This window comes from Apteryx mantelli, chromosome 1 (genome assembly GCF_036417845.1).
Source record: "Apteryx mantelli isolate bAptMan1 chromosome 1, bAptMan1.hap1, whole genome shotgun sequence".
In the NCBI taxonomy this organism is placed as follows: domain Eukaryota; kingdom Metazoa; phylum Chordata; class Aves; order Apterygiformes; family Apterygidae; genus Apteryx; species Apteryx mantelli.
In genome coordinates this window covers 19,485,910-19,498,294 of record NC_089978.1, presented here as the reverse complement: position 1 = coordinate 19,498,294, position 12,385 = coordinate 19,485,910, and the positions used below count along the sequence as shown (strand labels likewise).

The window sequence follows — 12,385 nt, the reverse complement described above, 5'->3', positions numbered from 1 at the left end:
TGGGGCAACACGGCAGAGGATAGCCTGAAAATAGAAATCTTTTGCAATCTCTGACAGTGCAGGAAACCAAACTTCAACTGTCCATCACAGTGTAATCTTCCATGTCAAGTAGTACTATGGGAATATATTTATGACATACATATGTATGTATAGAGTTTCTCAAAGAATTTAATTTTTGTAGATAAAGGCCCAACCCACTTTGCTTTATATAACAAAAATGGGAACATTATAGTGGGTCACACCATAGGCTACTCTAGCCATTTCTAAGTGACTGATAGCAGATAACTAAGAAAGATCACTATATACTTGCTTTGTATGTGTAATTCCCCTGAATATATGCCAATATTTGAATACAGGCAAGCTAGCCACATCACAAGTTAGAAGCGCTGACAGTATTTAATAGTCCTCAATGATTTCCTCCTTCATGAATTTGTCCAGTTGCTTTTTGAACCTATGTAAACTTCAGACATCCAGATAATTTGTGAAACTCCTTGCCACAAGATAACTGAGTGGTGTATGAAGAAAGTAAACCACATTTTCTTTGAATCTTGAACCTATTAGTTTTCATTTGATGCCCCCTAATCTTTAAACTGGAAAAGGTAGCCAGTCTTCACTTCGTTCTGCTCAAGATTTTGTAGACTTATGCCTCCCTCCTGCAATTCAACGCTACTTCATGCTGAAGGATTCCAGTTTATACAACCAATAGCTGTGTGGAAAGTATTCCATACTTCTGAATATCCTTTCTCCTTTATATCCTTTCTGAGATATTGGGGAAAGAACTGCACACAGTATTCAAAACACAGGATCCCTTGAAATAGTTTTTACATTACACAAAGTATATAATCTATTTCTACATGATAAATAACTATTTCATATTCAAGTTTTGCATAACAAATTTAGTATGAAATTTACTGTCATACATAGTAAATACATATACTATCATATATAGTATATATATTGCACAGAATACTGCAAATGTAGACAACCTTTGAACACTTTAACCAAAGTAACTTGGTAGGAGCCTAAATTCCCTCAAGATTAAAGCTACAAAAGTACTGAAAGGAGCAGTTATACAGGGACAAAAGCAAGTCCCAGTCATGCAAAATTAACTGTTACTCTTAAACACAATTATTTCATTTCCTAAGTAAACAGAAAAAAGATCTACCCTATTACCTGGTAATTGACTTTGCAGCAAGAATGCGAACTTGATGGTTACTATCTGCGAGAAAACGTGGAAAAGCGTCACTGACAGGAATATCTTTATTTATTACATTAAGGATAGCCCACTTTGAACAAGGATCAGCCTGAAAAAAAATGAATATTATGGTTTAAAATATACAGAAGACTTACAATGAAATACACACTGATATATGCAAAAGCTCTTTAGATACCATTTTCAAGCACACTTTAAATATATACTTAACATGCTAATAAATGTCAGAAAAGCAGGGCTTACTTCAAGCAAGGCTTTCATGCAGTTTAAAAGGGCCAATCTTACTGGTGCTGTGCATTTCCCTTCTTGAGCTAAATGCCTAAAATAGGAAACATTTGAATGAAAAAGGTGCCATCAACTTAAAGAAAAAGTCTAACAAATTAGTTTCTGCTACTTATAATTCATTCTTTTGCACCAAATTTTGTGCATATTTTTTATTTTAGATTTTCTGTTTTTATTGGCAGTCTACAATTTCAAACAATATCCATTTTTAGTTGCTGAAGTTATCACTTGTTTTAATTGCTGATCCATTTCAGACTATGATCAGTCTTGGAAAATAAACACCAGTGTGTTGTTTATTTCTATAAACTATCTGAAGGACTATAAGATTCTTTGATACAAATACAACATGAAGCAGAAAATCTGGAAAGTTTAATGCTGGAGAGAGAAAAGCATATGGATTCATGGAATACTGACACTAAGACACAAAACACCACTGCGGTCTTCACATAGAAAACAAAGTTGAACATTTTATGCCCAATGAACAGACTTCTGCATTAAATAGATAAAACATACCAAAAGGCTCCAACAACTGTCAAAAATTGTCCTTGGGCATCCCCTGTCTCTTCAGCATGAGTGTTGGACTGGGCCAACCCTACTGCTATAGGAAGCAAGTTATTTAGAATTACTTTACAAACTTCTTGATCTCGACGGTACATGGAACACACAGCACTACAAAAGAAGGAAAGAAAAAATGGTTTGAAACACTAAACAGTCTAAAAATCCTCTAGCTGTTGAAAGAAAATAGCTTTAATACATGCTGAACAGTTTCTCTCTTACGAAAGAGGCCTAAGAAGCATAAGAACATCATCTTCAGGCAAGAGGTTTTCTTCAATGGGGAGCTCCTTCAAAAGGACCAAGTACTGAGATATAAAAAAAAGGGGAAAAAATACTTAAGAAAATAAGTAGACCAAAAGAAAAAAATATAAAACATTTTCAATAACTGTTACATGAAATCATACATCAAGGATACCTGTGTCAATTCTTACACGTTAGGAACTGACCATTTTTTCAGGCAAAGACTGTCACACAGTAATATGGCTCATGAAATTTTATATTTTGGCAGTCAAAAATATTTCCTTCATAAACTGAAACACAGATCCCATTCTACTACAGAGACCATTTCTAGCCATTCAACAAATAATGATAAAGGCAAGATGTTTATACATCTCAGCTGTTTAATTTCTGGCTTACAACAAGTTTTAACCTCTTTCTTCCACCCCAGCACACTTTTAAACACCGTAAGTAGCCATTTTAATGTCTTCTCAAAGGACTGTTGCCATAGAAAGGCCATTAAGAATATATAGTTTTAAAAATAATACATGTACAGAATCAAGACTGCAAAAAGAAAAATCTGGAAAAAAAAATCTCACACTCACCATGTGCAGATGCAATGGTTTAGCACTATCAAAGGTACTTCTATCAGTTAGCATTAACAGCTTCCTCCGTATATCAGAAGCTCGGAAGCTTACTTTCTGAATTTGGACTGTAGTTACACAAATGCATAAGAACCTCAGAATTTCAAGGAGAAGTAAATCCTGCTTTGTCAACTGTTCTTCAGCTAATGGGCTCAAAGCACCTGAAAATAAGATTTGCATGTTAGAAATGCTTCGCCAGGGACAATAAAAAGGTTGGTAACATTTTATGTCTTTACGAAACTAAGGTCTCAGAATGGATATAACAGTAACAGCCTCGAAGGGTATTTGCTACTGGGCAAGCCTAAGTGCTGCATCAATAACTAGCTTCTTGAGTCTGTTCCCACATCTAAAAAGACACATTCTAAAACAGAGGCTTTTCACTGTACGTGCCCATACATATGGCTGGTCTCTCCATCAGGGATACAGACAATGAACTCAGCAGAACCATCGCAGCTGTGTTCCTTTGTGTTGTTAACTCTTATTTAGGATATATTTTAGGCTACAGATTCAAAGCTTCCCAAAATTGAAATTATGACCATTACCACTATATTAATGTCCTGATACAAATTTCATTTATAACTTAAAAGAAATAGATACGAATGCCATTTTCCTGTCGCATTTAGCACTCTTGTCACTTTCTGCCATCCCAGACTTTACAATTATTTATCAGATGGTTGAAGAAGATATTTCTAAAGACACTTGTCCTACTTGGTGGGAATAAAAGACCAGCTACAGTTTGTGGTAGTAATGTAACACCGTGATTTCCTTTCCCTTCAACAATAAGACAGAAATCATAGTCCTGATTAAAAACTAAGATGCACATCATTTTAAGAAAGACATTAAAACAAAAGAGAATATCAGTAATTTTAGTTCCTAACAGGAATAAACACCTGTACCCAGGACACAAATCCATGCTCCCGTCCTACAGACCCACAGCTGTAAGAAAGCTGACTTGGCCAATAACTTTTCATCAGGAAAAGGAGAAAAGTGAAATAAGGCTATCTTTAAGAAAAGGAAGAACAGAAGACTGGACAGGTAGCCTAGAGATGCACTTTCTATTCTCAGCTTTGCCAAAGCCTCTGTCCAACCTTGAGCAAGCTAGCTAACTTCTCTGCTGGCATTTTACTATTTATAAAATAAAATAAAAAGACTTCTCCTTTCCAAATGAGCTGGAACACTTCATTAATGTCTTCAAAACACTAACAAAGTGCAAAAGAATTATTAGTATTTAGAAAGTACCTGGTTCAACTATTAGCCCACTCAAAGTAGCACAATTTGACATCTCATTGTCATTCAAGCAAAGAGCAAGTTTTAAAATCAAGGGGAAAAAAGCTGTCTTAAGCTTTTGCAAATAGTTTTGGACACAGAGAAGACTTACCAGTTACATTTTGCATCTCACCAGATTCATTTGTATCACTGATATCAGCCACAGAAGGACCATCAAATAGATCATCAGGTACCTGATTATCTACTTCCATTATACTCTCCTCAGGATCATTCCTCATTAGGTCCACTTCTCCCACTTCACTTGGTTTTCCAGTATATGTCATCTGACAAAAACATTGTATTTTTTAAAGTTGGCTTTTAATGGCAGGAGAAACACCACAAGCATGAAAACAAGGAAAAACACTACAGTTTCCCAGTGAACTAAAAACGGTGAAGAAAAATAAGTGCTACGCTGAATTTATGAATTTAACTTTTTGTGATAAACCTATCTTCCAGGCATGTAAATTGCTTGATTTGAACTACTCTCTTTAGGACACAAGGTTCCTAAGACAGGTACTATCCGCTGTGTTTTAGATAATGCCAAGGATATTGTTAGCATTTGAAAAGCAACTCTCTTTAAAGGTTGGCATTACTGTCATAATTATACAGAAATGAAAGGATGGCATGTGACCTTTCTGAAAGGCACAGTAACTACTGCTTTCTCTGCTAGATGGCAAGATTCTTAGTTTCTCCTCACCTGAAATACAAAGGATTTTGCCAACCTAGACCTGACTACAACCCAATATGCCAAAAAGAGAAGTTTTAAGTTTTTGCTAAATACAGTCATGTGCTACCCTATTTACTTTTGTCAGTTATTTTTGAGAAAGGAGAGCCATTTACAGTTAAAAGAATTAATACCTATTTAGGAAACACCTTTTAAAATATTTTAAAGCACATAAATCCATCAACCTATAAATGTTTAAAACTTTATATATCCAATAAAGTTAAATGCTGTGTGATACAGAAATTCTTTCTATGGCATATAGTCTGTATACATTTTTACTCTAATAATGTATTAAAAAATTTCCAAAGATTAACATGATACAATTTGTTGTTTAATGTAAGCTGGCATGCCGACTTTCATCAAATCTTTTTTTTCTCCCTACACCTGTGTTCACAATATAAGATTGCTAAATAGAAATGTTTCTAATTAGAAATCTCCATAAAACTCAGTATATACATATATATATATTTTTATAATAGGTATCTCATTTAGTTTGCCTCCAAATTATTATAATGTATAAACAGTCCTCCCATACAGTAGCACTGCATTTAGAAACATGGAGAATGCACTTACCAGATGTTTGCAAATATCTACAAGATCATTCATAAGTTTTGATGTTAACAAACGCAGGAATAAGTCAGACAGCATCTTATTAGCACTGTTCTGTAAGAAAGCAAGACGTACAAATAGGTTAATTTGTTTTTTTTCAAGTACCATATCCTAGTTTGTGAACTCATTAAGGAAGAAATAAAAATTATTTTATACACTCTACCTTGGTACAGTTGCATAAACATTTTGTATACTGTGTTATCAATGTCCTCAGTGAGTTGATTTGGGCATCTTCATTTAGTTTGTTTTTAGAGTGACAAATGCTTTCTCCAGCGTAATGAATGAGAGACTAGTAAAAACACAACACAGTTAAAATACCTCAGTTAAATTCCTTTATATGTTGGCATATACACAGAGATAAAAGAACATGTGATTCTCATCCATACTCAAGCTTTGATATATATAGTGTGAACCAGTGGTTTTGGGCACAACATTTGTGGTTTTTTTCCTTTTGTTTCACTCATTCCCCTCTAGAAGTAACAAAAAGATCACATGGACCATCTGAAATGTTAGCATTTTAATCAGAAAAGAAAAATATGGCATCTCTCCATAATGTGTAATACTTAGGTTTCCATATTTAAGCAAAAAACCTCCTCACATAATAAAAAAAAAAAGAGCTGTCTTCATACTGGCTTAAACTATCAAAGGATCTTAACAAATCCCTGCAAAAAACCTTTAAATGAAAAGACTTACTATCCTCTTAAATAGTCCTTTGGCCACATGGTCCCTGACTATTTTTTTTAAAGGGGTGATATAGAAATTTATCAATATTTAGAATACCCTCTGCTACAAAACTGACTTATTGCTGTTTTGATAGAATTTCAGTGATGCCTCTATTTCGGCAGCAGTAACATTCAGCAGCAGGTATCTCTCAACTCTATGCTTTTTTAAGGCAGAAATCAGCGGAAACATTCATGCTCTGAAAATGTGTTAATATGAATATAATTTTTTTAATGATTTTATATTTAATGGTTTATTGTATTTTTAACAGCTCCCAAACATACTGTTGCTTACCTTAGCTTTCTGGAACAACTCTGATTTACAGGCATCCTCTTCAGTAAATATACCAGTGTAGCAATAGCAACCAAGAACACCAATCAAGAGACTGACACATCGGACAAGGTGTTCTGCAGCAATAAGCTTGGACTAAATCAAATACAAAGGATAAATACTAGTGGTTTAATGTTAAACTTTCACTAAAATACAGAATTCTCTAGTGTTTCTTTTTAACTCTCAAGCTCTTACACACGTATTTTATCAGAATTAATGAAGCTTTGCATCATAGGGTTTTGCACCTTGCAGTTGCCCAAGCTCCCTAACACATCCTCTTGGCTCTCCATGTTTTAACACCCTCTGCATGTCCCGTGGCCCCTACGCTTCTTCACATTATATATTCACAGTATAAATTCTCCCTCTCCTTTGGATTCCATCATAGTAATATTTTCAGCTCTTCCCATGCACTCTGCTTATCTCCTTTACCTCCTGCCAGGACAAGAGACAGTATGTGCCTAGTCATGAACACATTTCTGCTGCTGCCTCTTGCCATCTTTGTAAATTAATAACATGCTTCTTAGCAGCTTCTGTGTCAACAGACAAATATCTTAGAGGGCTGTGAGTGCATGCAGGCCTGTTGCAGGGATATCTTAAGAGACCCCTTTTCACCTGTCTAAATTGTTTGGATAAAAGGAGGAGAAAGAGCAGACAAATAATTATTTGTCTTATTTTCTCAGGAAGGGAGACTAAAAAGCATTGCTATCACATTCCTGAAAAGTAGTTATCTGTAAAAGACAGGAAAACTTATGCATAAACACCATTATTACACTTGCAAAACCAGAATAAGTTTCCTAATTCCTAACTGTCAGTATTTTGTTACAAACCCTGGTATTGCCTCTCTCAGCTTGAAACATCTTATAGAATCTTAACAAGTTGGAAGGAAGTCACACCACTATATTAAAATCAGCGCAAGCCTGTCAAAGGAATTGAAGTTTAAAAAGCCTATCCCTTTCCTTTTTGTAAATCTTTCACCACTATACGGTAGCTCTTCCCCCGTAAGCCAAGGTATTTCCCCCAAAGAGAGATTCTGTTGTTTAAACAAGTTCCACACAGGATAATTCAGGTTGGAAGGGACTGCAGGAGGTCACTGGTCCATGCTCCCACTCACAGCAGTCAGCTCTGAGGTGAGACCCAGATGGTCAGGGCTTCATCCAATTTGATCTTGAGAACCTCTGAGGAAGAAGACTGCACAACCTCTCTGCGCAATCCGTGCCACTGCCTGATTGTCCTTATGGGGAAAAAGCTTTTCCTTGTATCTAGTGTGAACGTCTCTTGTTTCAATGTATGTCTGTTGTCCCTCGTTCTCCTGCCATGCACCACTGAAACGCCTGGCTCTCTCTCCTCAATGACCTCTGGGTAGGCCCTGGGGGCTACTGTCAGGTGTCCCTGAAGCCGTCTCTGCTTCAGGCTGAACAAGCCCAGCTCCTCCAGCCTCTCCTCACAGGGCAAGTGCTCCAGCCTGACCATCTCAGCAGCCCTTTGCTGAACTTGTTCCAGTTTCTCAATGTCTGTCTTATAGTGGGGGGGCCCAAATTTTATGCAGTATTCTAGATGCAGTCTAAAAAGTGCTGCATAGAGGGGGATCATCAGTCTCCTTGAACACTGGCTGTGTTCTTGTTAATATAGGCTTTATTTGCAGCTTTCTTTACAGTTACTCCTCTACACAGTTGTCTCTTTTTACAAAATTTTTAGGATCCTAAGTATTTGAGATATCTACGCCTCAGGCTATCTTGGCTGAAAACTGGCAAGAATCACAGAATCACAGAATGGTTGAGGTTGGAAGGGACCTCTGGAGATCATCTAGTCCAACATCCCTTGCTCAAGCAGGGTCACCTAGAACACATTGCACAGGATCGCGTCCAGGCACTTTTGAGTATCTCCAAGGAAGGAGACTCCACAACCTCTCTGGGCAACCTGTTCCAGTGCTCAGTCACCCTCACAGTGAAGAAGTTTTTCCTCATGTTCAGACAGAACTTCCTGTGTTTCAGTTTGTGCTTGTTGCCTCTCGTCCGATTGCTGGGCACTACTGAGAAGAGTCTGGCCCCATCTTCTTGACATCCTCCCTTCAGATACTTATACACATTGATAAGATCTCTCCTCAGTCCTCTCTCCAACAAGAGGACAGAAGTGGAAGAAGACATCACAAAAAACGGCAACAATGGTTTACCTAGCAGCTTTGCACACACTTCCACTTCTATACAGCTCATAAGTACCTACATACCTACGGGAACTATAGGTATTTTGACAATTATATAAAGAAATAAAGATTTCTGTCTTTCATATTATTGGATGGTTTTTATTAATGCTTGCAACTCATTTTTAGCAGCAAAAGGAATGAAAGTCTATACACTCTGGGGCTTGAAACTATATTGTTTGGCAGCACAAACATAGAGATTCAACAGTAATTTCTAACTTACCTTAGGAGCGTAGTTACTTAAAAGCTTTTCTGACATCGCTGTAAGACAGTACTCCAATGTTTCCCTAAGATTTTGGTTGATGGCAAGTCTCGAACCAGTCACATTTTTATCTCCAATGTTTACTGCAAAGTTACTGAAAATATCCATTTCATCAAACGTTGTCTGCAGGTACAGCTCTTCAACATCAGCAAAACTGATTTCTTCTTTCCCTTGCAAGTGTTGCACACTTGAAGAAGAGACATCATTCTTATTTTAACAGACTGTATATAACCTACAAGTCTTTAAAGCTATTATTTAAAGGTAAGAAATAAATAGAAGCAAAATAAAATATTTTATCTTTTGTCTGCTTCCAAATTGTGGTTGATCTTTATCATTTCTGAGGTGAATTTCTCTATGGAATGCATACTTGCCATTTTAGCTCTGAGATAAAGAAAAATAAAGCCTGCACACACATCATAAGTTCTAGTGCAGTTTATACAGCAACATCTGTTTTATATAAAGATAGCTGACCTCAACCTACTTTCTCAGAATTGGAGCAGAAGCTCACAGCAACACTGAAACTAGTATTCTAACTTCTAGATAGAAAAATAAAGCAGAAAAACTTACACAAACATTTTAGTTTCATTAAGAGGAAACTGGATATAGTCCAAGCACTTGAACATAATGCATCAGTGAAAGATGCAACAGCATTCTCACAGTGACTTTGACAGGCACAAGTAACCTGTGGCTGGGGCCACACATATAGTTGGAGTGGCATGAAGACACATGGAATGTAACCATCTAGCCTTTATAGATACTACCTTCTAGAAAACTCCTAAGATATATGTTTCCTCTAGAATGGAAGGTAATGTTAAAAAAGCATGGATACATGTTTATACAAATTTGCACATTATTTAAAACATACAATTGTAATGAAAATAGCTAATTAAAAATAGCTAATATTTACTTATGTGTAAAGAGCCAAACCTGTTATAATTATTTTACTTAGCTGCATTGCTGAAGAGAGATGATACACTCTCTTGTAAGATATTTTGTTCAGTACCCGAAGCTTTGACGGTCAGCAAGAGACTATTGTAAAGATCTGCTTAAGGCACCTTAATAGATTGCAAAAGCTCTACTATGGAGTCTGAAAGACGTTTTACAGAAAGATGCAAAAGAGCTTTAGGAACTTATGCATTTCATTGTCATTGTTTGCTATAATGACAAATCTAAGAAGCCTAAGTATCTACAACAATTGGTTTAAAAACATACCATTCAGCAGCACTTTGGAAAAAATTAATTGCAGCTCTACAGTTCTTCATTGTAAGGCTCACAAGAATTTTTTGTAGCAAAAGATGAGGAAAATCGCTGTAAAAAAAGAAAATTGCTTTGTGTTTTCTTTCAGTCGGACAAGCTATTGGGATTGCTAAATTGTACACAAGTATTTACCAGATTCACTCTATACATTCACAGAAGCTTAAGTTTTCAGTTAAGATTTCTAACACATATACCTCACCAATCTGCTATGCTATGGACACATAGCTAAATTACACTCCCCAAATGACATCCTATAGTAAGCTTTAAAAACCCTATAAACTCTACCAAAACATTAACAACATACAATTCTGCTACTCCACTTTTTCCTGGGCAACTTTCTGCATTATAAGGTGAGTTTACATATAAAGTTCTGCTCAAAGATTTTACCTGCATAGCACAGGAGGCAACTCTGCACATTCTTCCATTTCTTCCTCCAAATAGCAGGATAGTACCCATTTCATTATTGCCTCCTTTAACATGGAACCCAGATTTCTTTCACAATTATTCTGTTCCATTCCTACATCTACATTTTCTGGCACTGAACAGGCAGACATCACTAATGCTAAACAGCATATAGCAGAACTATAACAAAAAAGGAACACAGAGCATTTGTGAGAAACAACAATGTGGTATTTGTTGAACAGTATTCTAAAGCAGAGTCAGCTAGTATTTGTGTATGCTGGACAGCTCTGGGAGCATGATAAGCAACTTAATAAGCATGCATACTAGAATACAAATTTATAAGAATCTCTGCATTTTCAAAAGCCATGTTTTGGCTGTTACAGATGCTCCCTGTCTATTTCAGAACACTGATATCAGAACACTGGTTTCAGAATCAAAATATATTCAGGAGAAAACATACTTTTTAACTTAAAAAATCAAATCTCTTTCAGTCAGATTTTACATTTGAAGATGCTTGCCTCTTCTCTTCCACTTCTACTTTTAGACTTACATATGTGCTTCTGTCAGTTTCAAATGCTGAAACAGGACTTTTGTGAGTTCTTAACTAGAAAAATAGCCATAACAATAAATACAGTTTTTCTATTTGCATAAATTAAAAAGCAATGTTAATCCAACACAATCATTATCCTTGCTTCCCATTTTACCTTGAAGGCTTGCATACAGGTCCTGCAAATATCTTCCAGAGCTCTTTATCTGTTACAACAAGGTTTCCTTGAATCATGGCTCCAAGTAGCCCAAAGCTCTCTATTTCAATTTGCTGAAAACTTATGCTGCGAATGGTAAGAGACCAAATCTTTGCCCAGGTTCTCTGGAGCTCCAACTTGTGGGTGCTTTTCAAATCAGTTTTCTGGTTTTGACACAAAGCCACCTCTATAAGGCACTTCAGCACATGTGGGGTCCTTTCTCCTCGTCGCTGCTGAGGCAGCAACTGGTGAAGTACATTGAGTAAGAGAGGTATTTCATGATTTGGAAGACTCATGGGATACTTTGATATTAATCGAGCTGTAATCTGTAACCTTGAAAACAGAAAGCGAAGCAATTAATATGAAACAGGAAGTGTGATTAAGCAAGAAGTGCTTAAAGTGTGATTTAAGTGAGCAAACGTGAATTTTCTGAAGAAACAAAAAGGAAATAAGGTGTATGAAATCTTAGGCTATTCTAAATGAAAAAGCAGACTACAATTACTAGACTGTAGTTACTGAAAATCTAACATATGATAAATTAGAGGAATCTGAGAAGACAATACTCTTACAGATTTCAGTTAGCACAGTATCGTCCCCAAAGATGAAAATAGTTTAAACTAGGGTTTGATTACAATAACCCGGCAGTCTGGCTGGAAGTCAAAGAAAAAAAAACATTTACAGTCTTAAATTACAAGCCTTGAGATGGAGTGAACAAGCCTAAAGAATCAGAAAATGTAAGATCACTGGCTTTTGAATACAGATGTTGTATTTCTCAAACAATTGGCCACTGAAGAAAAGTATAATAAATTGTTGCTTAATATAAGTATGTTAGTATAAGTAAGTATGCTATAGCATGTTGCTTTATGAGCCTCCTGCACTGTAAATTCATCCATCACCAAATGGAAGTGATGAATTAGGTTTTAGGGAAAACATTAAAACAGCCTAAGTGGAAACATTATTAATAT

The 12,385-nt window shown here is 36.1% G+C and overlaps 1 protein-coding gene across 2 annotated transcripts in view; it reads right to left on the bottom strand.

Annotated features, from left to right (window-relative positions):
- ATM (ATM serine/threonine kinase) overlaps positions 1 to 12,385 on the bottom strand; it is an 82,507-nt gene that overhangs the window by 54,058 nt on the left and 16,064 nt on the right. For both annotated transcript variants that reach the window (XM_067289966.1, XM_067289972.1), the window contains exons 10-22: positions 11,382 to 11,753; positions 10,663 to 10,857; positions 10,231 to 10,326; positions 8,980 to 9,205; positions 6,524 to 6,655; positions 5,673 to 5,798; positions 5,474 to 5,563; positions 4,289 to 4,460; positions 2,872 to 3,071; positions 2,273 to 2,355; positions 2,009 to 2,164; positions 1,457 to 1,532; positions 1,174 to 1,304 (exon numbers count right to left, since the gene is read on the bottom strand). In XM_067289966.1, coding sequence (XP_067146067.1) covers positions 1,174 to 1,304; positions 1,457 to 1,532; positions 2,009 to 2,164; positions 2,273 to 2,355; positions 2,872 to 3,071; positions 4,289 to 4,460; positions 5,474 to 5,563; positions 5,673 to 5,798; positions 6,524 to 6,655; positions 8,980 to 9,205; positions 10,231 to 10,326; positions 10,663 to 10,857; positions 11,382 to 11,753 — 2,055 coding nt within the window. The remainder of the gene's footprint in view (positions 1 to 1,173; positions 1,305 to 1,456; positions 1,533 to 2,008; positions 2,165 to 2,272; positions 2,356 to 2,871; positions 3,072 to 4,288; positions 4,461 to 5,473; positions 5,564 to 5,672; positions 5,799 to 6,523; positions 6,656 to 8,979; positions 9,206 to 10,230; positions 10,327 to 10,662; positions 10,858 to 11,381; positions 11,754 to 12,385) is intronic.